At 43.9% G+C, this 15,527-nt stretch overlaps 1 protein-coding gene across 1 annotated transcript in view; it reads right to left on the reverse strand.

The window, feature by feature from the left end:
- Positions 1–15,527, reverse strand: part of LOC130403641 (synaptosomal-associated protein 25-A-like) — a 36,296-nt gene that overhangs the window by 9,397 nt on the left and 11,372 nt on the right. Inside the window, exons 2-4 of the mRNA XM_056608059.1 lie at positions 11,183–11,289; positions 9,070–9,111; positions 1,173–1,221 (exon numbers count right to left, since the gene is read on the reverse strand). Coding sequence (XP_056464034.1) covers positions 1,173–1,221; positions 9,070–9,111; positions 11,183–11,254 — 163 coding nt within the window. The 5' untranslated portion in view covers positions 11,255–11,289. The remainder of the gene's footprint in view (positions 1–1,172; positions 1,222–9,069; positions 9,112–11,182; positions 11,290–15,527) is intronic.

The following is a 15,527-nucleotide window of genomic DNA, read 5'->3' on the forward strand; positions in this document are numbered from 1 at the left end:
CTCCCCTAACACGTATTAACGTTGGAAAGTTACGGCCTTGCTGTGAACTTAAAGTGATGGACTTCAGGATCTAAAAACGTTGAGTAACCATAACATCTAAAACTACCTCAGACCACACACCCACATAACATCTTGTCAGGAAAATGTATAAGAGTATATTCAAATAAATCTGAAAGCCATCTCATAAACTTAGCAATTGCTCAGCCGCTTGGCTATGGAGCCAAGAGTGAAAACAGACTCCAGTCATTAAATCGGCTTGAATGAATAGAAGGAAATCGATTGACGGGCATTAAGCATCCTTTTCGGATTCTTAATGCCCACCTTGGTATCGTTAAAAACATAATTAGAAGTAAATAATTGGATTCCTGTTGTCCATCACTTTAAGAGAAGATTGCGTGGAGGGACTGAGTGGCGCTTTGGGGACATGCCGGAGAACGTACAGCTGTGCTCTGCACAGGCCATGCACAAATCAGGAGCTGAGGACCGCGTTGTTAATCCTTGAGGGAACATGCATTATGCAAAAGTGCCAGAGATGGTGAATGCTTGTAGGCTACCGCAATTATAGCAAGTCATATAAAAACCTGCACATTTTGTTTGGTATGTTACATCCTGGACAAATCCATCAGGTATGGATGATTTGTGCGTTAAAACTATTTCAAATGTATTTCAAATGTACTTCAAATGTACGTACGATTTACAATCTTAATACAGAAGGAATATTAAGGTATGGATTAGATTGCACTCTTTCTTGCTGAAATATAATGAGCAAACCTTCTGGTTTAAAGGTGAGTTATATAAAGGGTTGTAATATTTACTGTCATATATTTTCCAGCACAGGGACATTTTATAAGAAGTAGCAATCAGGAAGCATAGCAGAAGCAAAGCTTGTCGGTTACGTCCAGTATGCAAAGTAGGCTTTGTGAACATAAGACTAAGCGTGGGACTAAACTATACAATAATACATTCTGGTGAATGGATTTGTCTACAACAGGCACCATCTGACATTATACCAGATGTAACACAGAATTCAGCTACTGCATTTTCATACTTTGAATAGAAGCAGTTGAGACTAAAGGGAGCAGCTGAATAACATAGAACAGAAAACAAAGAACATATGACAGGTGGAAGAGAAATACCAGTGTATTAAAGGAGATCTGACCCTACTGACTTACCTCCCTGTTCATCCAACATGACCAGAGTCCTGATGCCAGCATCTTTACTCTAACACACAGACGGCAAGAGGCACGCAGGACAGAGGGATGTTTGGAGGTGGATGGAGACAAAGTGGAAGGAAGCAAAGTAGGAAAGAGAAGAGAAAAGAGGGGAATTATAAGCACAGTTAACAAGTATCAAGAATCAAGCTGAGGTGGACAGCCCATAGCTCCATTCCTTAGACAAGTGACCGCTGCCCATACCAATTTCTCATCTCAAAAAATTCTGAGGTCTTTTCTTAGCAAATGGCATCAAAAAGTAAATTTAAGCATTAACACATTCATGTTTTCATAGTTGATTCAATTAGTTCTACCTACCAAATCAACTGCTAAACCAATAAAATCACAATATTTTAAGGTTTGAATGATGGCGTAGCTGATTATTATAGGGGCCGCTAAATGAGGGTAAAAGCGTGAGCTGTCAGCATAGAGACGAGTCGGCTGAACCGATCAACTAATGTGTTGATTCATTCATTGAACACTGATGCAAAACAGTGTATGCAACAGCTGTACAGACAATCAGGATACATCCATTTCTTGAGTTCGAATAGCAAACATTATTTTTTGTCAATTGATAATCAGTAAATCTGTGTAAATCTTCGGGGCTTGTTGTTCCCTGAATGTCTCCTCAAAGGATTGCAAACATTGCCGAAACACATTTAGCATCCCTGGATGAACTGCTTCTGTTCTCACAATGTGCAGAGTACTTCAACAGCAGCGCCAGTTTGGATGGAGGCTCCATTATCTGTAAGGCTGTCATAGGAATGCATGATATAATTGTCGCATTGACTTGATGCTAGTCTCAATACCCAAACAGCAGGGGTGGGAATGTAAGCCGCTGTGATTAATAGCATATGTCAGAGTATGGTCCTTGCGCAGCTAGAGTGGGCGATCCAGTCGGGGTAGATGCATGGACTGCGTTCACTACAGCCCTACAGGGGTTACAGCAGTGACCTTGGACAAATACAAGGGCTTATACAAAATACTGCAAAATGTCTGCCAAAGGTCGTAATATGTAACATTTAGATTTGGCACAGTCCAACTGAGAATACACTAGCCATAATATGAATTTACAGATAATCGGGAAGACCCTTCAACATACAGCACACATGGATAAGGTTGACAAGCTACAGGCTAGATTGTAAACAACACACAAAACACACAGACACCCCCCCTACCCACACACACAAACAAAAACACAGAAAACCACCGCCACACACATGCTCCGCCTCCATCACTGAATTCTCCTCACGTATACGTTTTTTTTCACGTATGTTTTACTGACAAATCCCTGTAAAATGAGGATTTCAACCTATCTGTAGCAACACAGTTATTGTTGCTAATAAAGGATGTGTACAAGATCCATTTACACTCCCATGAACTATAATCAGTCAAAGGCCACAGTGTTCACGCACTGCTTATTCTGATCGTCCTCAAGCATTCGTTAACAGACAGACCCTGTTTGGATCCCTGTGGAACAAGAGGCTACAGCTCATCAAACCCAATAAGAAACAGTCATCTGAGACTGGGAACAATCCAATAGCACTGAGGTCTTCTAGACCTCTAGACACAGAGGAGAGACGGCTGAACTACTCCAATAACACTGAGGTCTTCTAGACCCCTAGACACAGAGGAGAGACGGCTGAACTACTCCAACGACTCTGCACTACTGACTTTCTTCAAAAGGCCAAAGATCTGGCAATGCACCCGGCGACAAACAGACGGTGATATTTAAAAATACAATATTGACGGCGTGACCAATGCCACACTCGCTCCGTGTTCCCGATTGATTCGCTCTTCCCCTGATTATGCGCCCCTCCCACATAACTGACGCTTAAACTTAACCTCCCGGAGAGGGTTGGGAGTGGTGGGTGGATCCACAGAGTAGACACCATATAACCGAATAAAATCCAACTCAGTTACTCTAGCGCACCCGTAAATGTACTTGGTACCATGGGAACAGGCTGTCCACGGCAACAGAGCTACAGGACAGGATGTCTGACCTTGCCGACTGGGACAATATCACCCGCTGATATCATCTCCTCCTCTCTCGCATGGATGCACACAAACAGACACACACATATATGAACCCAAGCACACACGCACACACACACAAACACACACACGCACACGCACACGCACACGCACACACACACACACACACACACACACACACACACACACACACACACATACACACACATACACAATTTTCACAATCATGCATGGGTAAACAGCAAACACACACACACACACACACACACACACACACACACATGTAAACAGATACAACACATACACACACACACACACACACACACACACACACACACACACACACACACACACACACACACACACACACACACACACACACACACACACACAAACACACACACACACACACACACAGACAAACAAACAAACATATACACCCATACACACGCACGCACGCACGCACGCACGCACGCACGCACGCACACGCACACGCACACGCACACGCACACGCACACGCACACACACACACACACACACACACACACACACAAATATACAGAAACAACATAAGGTGCATATACACCCACCATATAAAAACAACATTGACAGACAATGACGTGGGAGGTAGCTGTGACACTAGTTAAACCCTGTTACACTGAAATAACTGCCGGGCCTTTTCCACACCCTGCTGTCATCAACACTCTACACTAACCTGTGATTAGTGCTTAGTGCTCTGCTTCCTCCCCCGAGCAAAACTCACACACTTTTATGATTTCGAATGACACACAGAACCAGAATGAGGGTTTATTTCAATTGATTTAATATTTTCTGCCCGCTCAATCAACAATTTAGCCGACACAGGCCTTAAGACTGCAGGAAATAATTATTTGATCATAAAAGTTCAAAGTACACACACATGTGGGAGACATTTCAAACCTTTTATTTATCGCATATTTAAACAGTGTGGTGCTTGCACATGCCAAGTTATCAGCAAGAGTGTGAACAACCCATTGTGTTCATACATTTGAAAGAACCCCATTTTAGAATCCAAACAAAGATGTAATTTTCTTTCTCCAAGGCTCAAGAGCTAATGTCTTTAAGAATCATCGCCGCGTTCCCTTTGAGCAGGGCATTGTGCTGACTCCAGGAGAATTCACATTGACAGCACCACAAAGAGCCAGGAGAAATAGGAAACAAAAGAGAAGAACACACGTAGCACGAAACGAGGTCATGCGTGTGGGTGGGGAGACAGGTGCTATGGGTCTCTAGATCTTTGCTTGTGCTCCCTCTCCAGGAATCTATCCAACCTATCGGCCATGGAGCAGCCCCAGATCTAGACCATCAGAAGACACTAGATATTCAGCATGAGAGACATCTGATCCGCAGACACATTCTGTTGGCATCACCTGTAGAATGGGTGATGTAATCCATGCATTGATTTATGTTGTACTCATTTCCAACGTATAATCAATAAACCACCTGGGGAGCAGAAAATTACCTATTAAGAGACTAATCTGTGTCAAGCCCTGTTTTTTGGCGCTATGGAGTTTCCGTGTTACGGAGTATTGAATATTACAATAATCTCACATTCTTGTTTTAGAAAGCTGATCATGAAGTATATTGATTGATATTTTATTCTGTAATCTATGTTTTCTTGAAAGTATTATCGACACAGTGGGAGTGAAGGGACGGTGGTTCTTATTGCCTTAATGTAATGGTGGTTCATTACGTCGCTGAGCGAGAGAGACTGTGCGTGGGTTGTTGTACTGGCTGGTGCATTTTTCTTATCTCCATGCATCACGTTCTCCTTGACCACTTGATGACCCTGCAGTCCCAGAATCATTTTACAGCATGTCTATTGGCTTGGGCAGCACAGATAATCAAACATACTTTCTTATGCAGGATGCTACACTACTGTCGATCAGGTTGCCCATCTAGTCGACAGAGACATCTGATAGCTGTACTGATGTCCTTCACATGCACTCTCTATGTCTGTCTCACCCTCTCCCTCTCTCCCTCTCTCCCTCTCTCCCTCTCCCTCTCCTCTCCCTCTCCCTCTCCCTCTATCTCAATATTATGGGTCTGAGCTGAGGTAATATTTGTTATGGATTCAAGTATTAGTATTCAGTATTTGTTCACTAGCCAGGCATCGACAGATACATTTGCATATGCGTATTAGTCTCGAACCGCTCAGTTAATTTTCACATTCCTAGTGGTGTTATCAACAGGCACAGACCAACATGCCTCTGTCTGGACGCAATAGGATGGACCTACAACCAATCACAGCAATGAAGCGTGTGACACATCTGCGGTAGCCATCTTTGTTTCTTTTATAAAAAAGCCGTAACGAAGCCCCTAGTCATTGTATCAAATTCGCCCCACTTTAGATAAACACTTACACTGGTTACACTGGTACACTGGTGATTTGCCAGGACCTAGGTCAGGGACTAATATAAAAAACACTCATACTTATTATGCTTATACTTATTTTTAATTTTTCATTATTCTTGTTTTTTTTTTCATGCACACACACACAAACACACACACAAACACACACAGACTCACACACACACACACACACACACACACACACACACACACACACACACACACACACACACACACACACACACACACACACACACACACACACACACACACACACACACACACACACACACACACGTTTCAGTATAAATATATGCAAGTGTATAACATTTTTACATGAAGCTATATTCAGTTCATCTGTTCATCAGCATGCCATATCTACATTTAGCTTTAATTTACATTATAATGATATAACACAGGATGTCAAGACATTAATAAGAGCTATACCTTTCAAATACGATGTATTGCACAGCAGAAGCCCAGCCCTTGGACGCTAAGGACATGTAATGTTTGCACCCTACTTAACATAAGAAGGAGGAAGGGGGAAGCTAATCCTCACATCAGAGAAAGCATCCACTTCTTGTAATGCTTTCTTAATACCCAACTAAGCACAAGCACAATACACAAGCACTTAGGAGATGCAGTTAGAGCATGCCTCCTGCAGGGGAGATACGGGCTCTGGCTGTCTGGTCCGGGCTTCTAATCAGGTCTATCTAATGGTGGATCACTTGGTAGCCTGCCAATGTATGTGGCACTTGTGTTAACTGTTCCTCACTTATTACGTTAGGGCTAGATTAGATGAGAGCCCACTTAGAGCAGAGAACGCGCGGGTAAAGATAGTGTGTCTGTATGCTCCGAGTTCATTGTTGTGGCATTCGGTTTTCATATCACACTGCAAGCTTTATGGGGTTATTTCCTTTGTTTGTGAGGAAATTAATGTTTGGGTCTGTCATAGGTTTTCAGCAGGAGGGTTATCATGGTTGCAGGGGATGTTGGTTTGGGTTTTGAGCATCAAAATAAGCTTTTCTACATTCATCTGTTTCCTTTTAAATAACCCCTCAGACACCAATTAAAACAAGCCCACTGTGCCAAAATATATAACGGTCCACCACGGTTGACCACTTGAAACACTGTGGCATTCTGCTGATATTTGCATCAAATTAACATCTAACATTGACCTGTGTCCCAGGGGTAGCTTTGCCCTTCATTACCAGTTAAAAATAAAGTTAAGTGCCAAATTCGAATAAATCCCTATCCAGAAAAACAGTTGACACAAACACACCTGTCCACTACCCTTTGTAGACAAACAGCAAAACTCAATGCTTGACAATTCACAGTTGGACCATTATTCCACACTGGTGCTCTTTTCCGTTCCATACCCAGCCTATAGTCCCCCTAGAGACACCCTTATGTTCAGTAATATAAACGCATTGTCAGCCAGACAGAGAGGAGCCTAATGCAGCCAAACATCGTTATTTGTCAGCACTTTCAAACATATTACACGTCTGGAGGCAGAACCCCTGGGGCTCTAGTCCAAGCCCTTTGGTTATATACAGAGAGTATACGCTACACAACTTTTGGGATTTTCGTTGTTATGGCTTGCCACATTGCATCCAACATTGTTTTTTTTGCATCTGCTGTCTCTTTGATGTGGTATTATACTCACACAGCCAATCCGGACTCAGACAGGGATCACAAAGGACCGGCTCTAGCAGTAGATATCCACCTCAAAGACCATCTCTCTGATCATCTGAACCGACCCAGTGTGACAGGATAGCAACGCTTGACATTCAAGGTGAACTATTTACCCTGAGAAAGGTCATAAATTAGCTTTATGGAGCGTCAATATAGTCTGTGTCCGATCTTTCTGTTTCTTTCTTCAGATCAACGTGTCCGTTATCATGATGGATTCCATTTACAAAGGAAGAAGGGAGGTTTCAAGTATTTTTCTTAGGCTCTGGTGTTGTGTATTTCTTTCTTCTTCTAGTGATGGCCATACTGTCCATCCTGGTGAAATGTGTCAAATATAATTGCCACCATGCTCCCAATGTCTGGGATACTGTGAAGGCTTGGTGTTCAGCTGGCGTCTGCTCATACTTGTAGGTGATGGAAACCGAGGTTTCTCATGTGGAACTGTTGTCCTAGATCACCGTGTTGGGGGAAAGATTAATCTGTTCTGAGGAATAGCGGGCACCTGCTGTAAGTGATGCAAAGCTGGCCTTCACATAACTGGGTCACATTTCATAGTTAGTTTTTGCAATGGTGGGACTGGACAATGTCACACAGCCATCCAAGGTCTCTCTCTCTTCACACCGTGCTTCATCAGACTAGAACAGGCTGGATCAGGGCAGGCGGACGGCACAAATCCTCAATTTCTTATTTGAAGCATTTTTTTTATTTTTAAATCAAACAATCCTCATTACATAAAAATATTATGTAATGAGGAAGTATGATTCCCTCATTACCATTATTCCTGTTCAGATTTTTGGCCCAGCTAGAGTCACTACATATTCCAAGAAGGCATTAACAGTATCATATCCCATAGCCATGTGTGCTTATGATGCCATGGGGTTGAATTCCAACCGAAAACCTTCTATGAATTCCTGTGATGTTGATTCTGAGATGGTTCCAGAGGAGCTGAACATGTTCCACAGTTTCATATTCAGCTTCTGCATTAGCAGATAAAGGATACAGCTTGTGGATGCTGCAACAGGAAGGAGTCTGAACAGGGAAATTGAATCCGGGAGGCTTCAGTTCGAAGGACCTCCTGAATAACCACACAACTATCCTGTGCTGTACAACCAGAGCTAGCAGTGGACATAGATACAGGCTGTCAACCAGCCGGCACCTTGAGACAGGAAAAACATTTTGGGATGTATTGATGTGTACTCAGGTTGCCTTAGATGCTGACATAAAAACTGCCATGAAATCGCACGGAAATCCATTCCATCTTCCTAACAAGAGGTGCATGCTTTACGTGTGAAAGCTGAGGTCACATGGTAGGTCCACACTTTCTTGTGCCTTAATATAAAGCTGTGTCATGTCATAGAAGTTTGGTAGTAGTAGCAAGCGTGATCACAATTACTGCAGATTTTGTGTATCCCCTAGCTTGTCTTAATGGCAGGCAGTCAGTTCAAGGTCACCAGGGAGAAAGTGGGGGTGTTGACAGGTGAGTGACAGGAAAGGTGAGGCTGAAAAACACTTGACTTCACTTTTGACTTTGATAAAGACCAGATGTCAGGTCAGTCAGGGCTTTGAAAGTCAACCAAGACAAAGCAGAAGGCAAAAGTGCTGTTATCATTGTCGACGTAACAGTGTCCAGTCATAAGTGTGTGTGTGTGTGTGTGTGTGTGTGTGTGTGTGTGTGTGTGTGTGTGTGTGTGTGTGTGTGTGTGTGTGTGTGTATGCGTGTGTGTGTGTATGCGTGTGTGTGTGTGTGTGTTGGGGGGGGGGGGGGGATCAATGAACTCACCTCCTCAACCAGGGCCAGCATACGCCGAGTGCTCTCCAGGGACTAGAGGGGGAGAGAGAGAGAGAGAGAGAGAGAGAGAGAGAGAGAGAGAGAGAGAGAGAGAGAGAGAGAGAGAGAGAGAGAGAGGGACAAAAGGGTCTTTACTCTGAGTGAAGGACAGAGATATGAACAGCTAAGATGTTATTTTCAGCAGCGAGCCATTGACGCAGTAAAAACGCTCGCTGGTAATAGACATGAGTTATTGGTTATGGGGCCATTTAAGCTGTTAGCACATACAGTTGATATCTCATATTAGTTCATCGGCCTGTATGTGTGGAGATACAGGGGATTAACTTTGACATGCCTTGCTCCTCTCTTCCCATCTCGCTGCTTACTTGTTCTCCTAATCTCGATGCAATCCTACCTTTTTGCCCTCCTTGTCTGTTATTCATCTTCTTCATCACCCTCTTGTGCATCATAGCTCCTACGGCATTACGTCCCCCTCCACCCTGTCCTTTGCTCTCATTTTCAGTCCTTTCCTCCAATGTCAGATCAAATCCCTGACTTTAGTATCTGATCTTCATGCATTTCTCCTTTACAAATACACAGACAGTGTCTGTCCATCCATCCACGCAACCATTCTCATCCTGTCTCTATCCCCATCACACACTGGACGTGCCTTCTGGCGACATACAATGTTCAATAAACCCCAGACCGTTATTCTCAGCGGGAGCCCTCCCGCCGGTACCAGCTTTCAGCGCCGGCCATTATGTTAAACACAAGCAGTCCTGAAATCAACATTGTTGTTCTTTCTGCCACGCAGGACGCTGTGCTCCGTGGCTCGTTTGGTGTGTGACCCTGATTGACTCTGTCGTTCTTCTCGCCCGATCTGTCTCACTCTTTCTAGCTCACTCTTTTCCATCTCTGTCTATCTTTCCCGTGGCTCCCATCTTGTCTCTGCCGGTATCGGAGAAGACTCTCGGCTTTGCATTATCTCCTCATGAATTTCTAATGGGAGCCATCAGGGCTGGTCTATTATTCCCTCCAGAAAAATGACCTGCTCCTTCCTGAGCTCCTCTCCAACTCATTAGGGTGAAGCGGAGGCTTCCTGAGGAGCTGATGAAAGGGTGAGGGCCAAATGTAAAATACGAAGGGGCCTCTGTCGTTTGTCCCTCTTTCAAGGGTGATATCTGTTTAAGAGTGTTTCTGCAGGGATGTATACACCTTCACAGGAGAAAATAGAATCGACTAACTGTAATGAAATCTTTATGAATCGCGTTACATAGTACCTGTCATTGATTATTCAGACTTAATTTTAGCAAGAATTTTAGCAAGAAAGGCCTTTTCACCATGTCTGTCACTCAATACACTGCATTATTCAAAATATGGGACATGCTGCTATGTCATTTTCAGCCGGGTCCATAGATGTAGTATATATTTATGTAAAATAAAGGGTGTATTTGTGTGTCAGAATGTGTGAGAGTGTGTGTGCGTGTCTGTGTGCGTGTGTGGGTCAGTTTTCGTGCATGTGTGTTCTTACATCCGCAGCTGCTTGGTTTATAATGTGTGTGTATTTGTAGGTGTGTCAGGGAGTAAGCGTACATCAGAGTGTGTGAATGCGTGCGTTTGTGTGCGTCAGGGTTTGGGTGCGTCTTGCTTGTGTAAATCATTGGCTAGTTGGTCTATAATGTGTGTGTCCAGGTGTGTGTGTATTTGTGTCAGTGAGTGTGTCATTGTGCGTGCGTGTGTGTTCTTCTTATATCATCAGCTACTCGGTCTATAACGTGTGTGAATGTGTGTTTGTGTGTGTGTCAGTGAGTGTGCGTCATTGTGCGTGTGTGTGTGTGTTCTTCTTATATCATCAGCTACTCGGTCTATAACGTGTGTGAATGTATGTATGTGTGTGTGTCAGTGAGTGTGCGTCATTGTGCGCGTGTGTGTGTTCTTCTTAGATCATCAGCTACTCAGTCTATAACGTGTGTGAATGTGTTTATGTGTGTGCGTCAGTGATTGTGCAACATTGTGCGTGAGCGTGTGTTTGTCTTATATCATCCGCTACTTGGCCTATAGCGTGTGTGAATGTGTGTATGTGGGTGCGTCTCTGAAGTTGTATGTGCGTGTGTGTTCTCCTTACATCATCAGCGACTTGGTCTGCCCGTGTCTGCAGGTCAGCCAGCTCATTGCGCATGTCAGCTTCATCGGCCATCTTGGCTCTGGAATGTGGACCTCAGGGGGCGGGACCTGGAAGAGAGAAGAACGTACAGGTCAGGGACCCAGAAAAAGAATCAACCATTCACACAGAGTTCAACTGAATGGGTCTTCTGCATCCAACCCATCACTAGGACCTATGGTACCGCCACAGTGCACTAGCCGGGGACTAGGGCTGAACGATTTGGGGAAATAATCTAATTTCGACCAGTATTGCGATTGAGATTTTTCTTTCTAAAGTTACTTATGCTCTGTATTATTCTCCAAACAAGCAATAATTCATTCTATAGTATGAGCTTTTTTATTTTTTTTAATTTCTTTAAAAAAATTATCGCAACCCTTGCGATTTGCGAATCACGTTCTATTACAACGTGATGTCTGATTGAATTTGGTTAATCCTTCAGCACTACCAGAGACCAACTCCAGAAGTATCCCTGAATACACTGGCAGTTCACCAATTCACCTTAACCGATGGCTACAGATGACTTAAGGTGTGGGAGGAAACTGGAGCACCCTGAGGAACACCTCGAGAACACAGGAGAACAAACAGACTCCTACCAGAATAGTCCCAGCTGGGTTTGAACCCGTGGCCTTCTTGCTGAGAGGAAACAGTTCCAACCACTGTGCAGACTGAACGGATCAACCCATACACAGGAGACTACCCTTGTAAGTGCCTCTATGCCTGCATTGAACCGCGACTGCCTGTAGTATGAACAGTCAAGTTAAAAGTTTAGTCCCGCCCTGTTTTAAGCTGAAAAGACCATTTAGGTTATTTGATCCATTCCCACTGTTGCCTACCTTGTATCCTTGCACATAACATCCTCCTTTTTCTGTCATCGCATCATGTCACAACTGTAGCTAGGGGACCATGACTTAAGATAAGGACGTAGAAATATATTAAGAATAAAAAGAATAAAAAAAACATAAAGAATAAAACAAAAGGATAATGCGTGTATTGTGAACAGTCATAGCAGTAACCTTTCTTTCATAGATTTGAGCAAATTAATTAGACAATGTTGAAGAAAAACCAAACCCCTTGTTTAAGCTGTGTTGCTTGTTTAAAATGTCTTCTCACCGGGGTGGGTGTTATTGCTGGTTTGATTTTGTCCACCCTCTACAATCAGGGTTGGGGCCCATTTGATTGACGTTTAGCCTGACACCTCCAGATCAATCTTCTCAGTGCATTTTCGATTTCCAAGGGGGCGATTTTCCCAAGCGCAGACCAAGATGCCTCTGGACTCACTTGACAATCGAACTACAACCAATAAAGAGCAACGAAATGTGTGACACATGGTTGTTGATTAAAATGCCTCACCAGCGCTCCCATAGCGCACTCCTCTGCACAGTCTCAGATCAATGGGTGTGATTGGCCTGACCAGGGCCAGGTCTGCTGGAAATCTGTCTAAATGGGAGGGGGCTACACGCATCTACCAGAGAAAATCAAATAGGAGCTCCCAGATCTGGTTCCCTGGCTAGTTGACACAACCCGGTAAGCCAAAAAGCCGGTATAAGATAACTCATGAAAAAACATGTGTTCAACCTATAGAGCGCAACTTGAGTCCTTTACATCCAAAACTCAAACACCCACAAATGAATCCGTACTATTCCTATTTTAACCTGCTACATCACTTTTCATCTGAAGTAAGTTGTTTCAGCAGGGTTTGGGTATCTTTGAAAGAAGTCAAACAGGATAGAGACAATGATGTGTTTCTGCTCTCTGGAAGGGTTGCCAGACACTCAGTGTTTGATAGGAGTGCACACTGGAGGAGCCTGAAATATATCCCATGAAAAATGAATGGAGTTTTTTAGTCCGTGGTGAAGCGGACGGAACTGGAAGCGGCTCAGCTGAGGCATGATGGGAAAAAACGAGGATGATGGGAAGAAGGCTGAGGGCTTATCTCAGTCACCTGACAATTCCAACTCGCTCAGACGAGATGACTGCTCTCCAACCAACATTATTGGTTTGTCTTCTGTCTTTTTCCCTCATCTCCCTCCTCCATGCTACATTTTCTCTCTTTGTGTTACGTTGTGTTTTTCCCCAATGCAAATTATACTGCTCCACTGCAGTTAAATATGAATTTGTTTCCATCAAATCAAAGAAACTTCTGATCTTGTCCAAGGGACAAAATAAAATCTGTAAATAAACATGCACAGAACGTGCAGAAAACAAAGCCTTTTCCACAAAGAAATCCTCTAGGATTTGACGTTGAAAAATAAATGACATGGCGCCCCCCCCCCCCCCCCCCCCCCCCCCTCTCCACCACAACCACCAGCAGAGAAACAGATTTATATTTAGTGAGTCGCTACAGTTTTATAACAGGGCTGAAGCATGCTGGGAAATATCCTATAGTCACACATGAGACAAAGGACGGACAATTTTTTCGTTGCCAGTGAATTTCCGCCTACTGTATCAAAAATGCTGCATGTGTTTCTTATAATTTTGGGCTTTTGCAGGACAGTCTCTCTCCAAAGACCCCTCTGCCCAAGCTCACCCTCCCCCTCTCCCACCCCTCCCCCCCCGTCTCCCCCTTCCTCGTCAGTGTTGAATAATTAAGCATACATGCAGGGGGAAAAGAGGTTTGGTGGAAATATGGCCTCTTAAAAGCCCTTCTCTTCATCCATCACTCGCTCTATCATTGCGTTCATTTTGCCTCTCTTTTCTTTTATGCCTCATCAACGAACAGAGCTTTGCATTATTGAGGTCTGCATTTGGCATGTTGGCTGTTTTCCCTGACGCTGCAGTGCTCGGCAACGTAGAATGAGTCGACGCGCAGAGTACGCGATGATTCATTCTACGTGGAATATCAAACCTACCATAAAACACAATAATGTTAACAGCAAAATGGGGTCCAGATAATGGAAGCGTACTCTTGCTGAACACGGTACACTCTGGTCACATTTTCTAGTTAACTAGACAGTGAAAGGTGATGGTGAATAATAACAATACAATAACACTAATAATGATCACAACCCATGCTCATGCAAGCAGGGACACAGAGCTAACTTCTATAAAACAGTATATTATTATAGTGTAACGCATCCTCAGAACTAAACTCTGTCTCTTCTCCGGCCTGCCTGCCTTCTTATCAGCTGCTGTTCTGCTGCGTCTTCCTCCGCCCGCCACCCCCTCCCCCGCAGCCCGTATTCATCTCTGCGGTGTAATTTTCTCCCCTGTTATCGATCAGTCACTGGCTCATCTCTCCCCCCCCCTTTCTCCCCCCCTCAGTGCCATCGGCTTCCCGCTAACTTGAGAGGCGACACTTTCTTTCTACCAAATCTCATTTCCTTTCACTTTATTATTGGATGCCATGCGGGCCCTCGCTCTCTCTCCCTTCTCTTATTGTCAACAGCCTCTCTCTCTTTCTCTCTATCCCTGTCTCTCTCTCCCTTTTGTCATCACTCTCTCTCTCTCTCTTTCTTTCCCTCCCGGTCTCTCTCGCCCTTCTCTTATTGTCAACAAATACTCTCTCTCTTCCTTTCTCTCTCTCCCTCCCTCTCTCTCACCCATGTCTTTCTCTCTCTATCACTGTTTCAATAATTTGTTGAGCCTACATATCTATTTATATATATATATATATATATATATATATATATATATATATATATATATATATAGAAAAGAGATAAGAAGAAAGAGAAGAAAGGCCCCGAAAGGGAAATAATAAAAGAAAGAGAGAAAGAGAATACAAATATAGAGATAAGGAGGAACAGAAAAAAGAAAAGAAAAAGAGAATATATTAAGATGATATCTATTTATATAAACCCATTTCTATAGACAGAGCAAAAGATAAGACGAGATAAAGAGAAAGAGAGAGAGAGACAGCGAGAGAGAGAGAGCAAAAGAGAGAGAGAGATTCAGTAGCACACAGCACTGCTGCGTGGCGTGTGGTACATCATAGAGGCAGTCATGTGACCCGTGCCCAGCCCCCACCAAGGGCAGCGCTTCTTGTCACTCAGCGTTATTAATGGCCGCCGGAAGGCCCGGTCTACAGGCCCCGCCCACTGAGGAGATTAAAACCTACAGGAAAGAGGATTTACACTCCACTGTTTACCCTCTCACCACTCGGCTCACTCGCTCTCTCCTCCGCCGGCTGCTCCCTCGTTCCCCAAACTCCGTAGTTCGATGTCTCTCTCACTCGCTCGCTCTCTTTCTCTGTCCCGGCCTCTCTCTCTTTCTCTCTCTCACTCGCTCACTCTCTTTCTCTGTCCCGGCCTCTCTCTCTCTCCCTCTCTCTCTCTTCCTCATGCGCTCTCTCTCTTACGAGAGCTCT

Source organism: Gadus chalcogrammus, chromosome 14 (assembly GCF_026213295.1).
Source record: "Gadus chalcogrammus isolate NIFS_2021 chromosome 14, NIFS_Gcha_1.0, whole genome shotgun sequence".
In the NCBI taxonomy this organism is placed as follows: Eukaryota; Metazoa; Chordata; class Actinopteri; order Gadiformes; family Gadidae; genus Gadus; species Gadus chalcogrammus.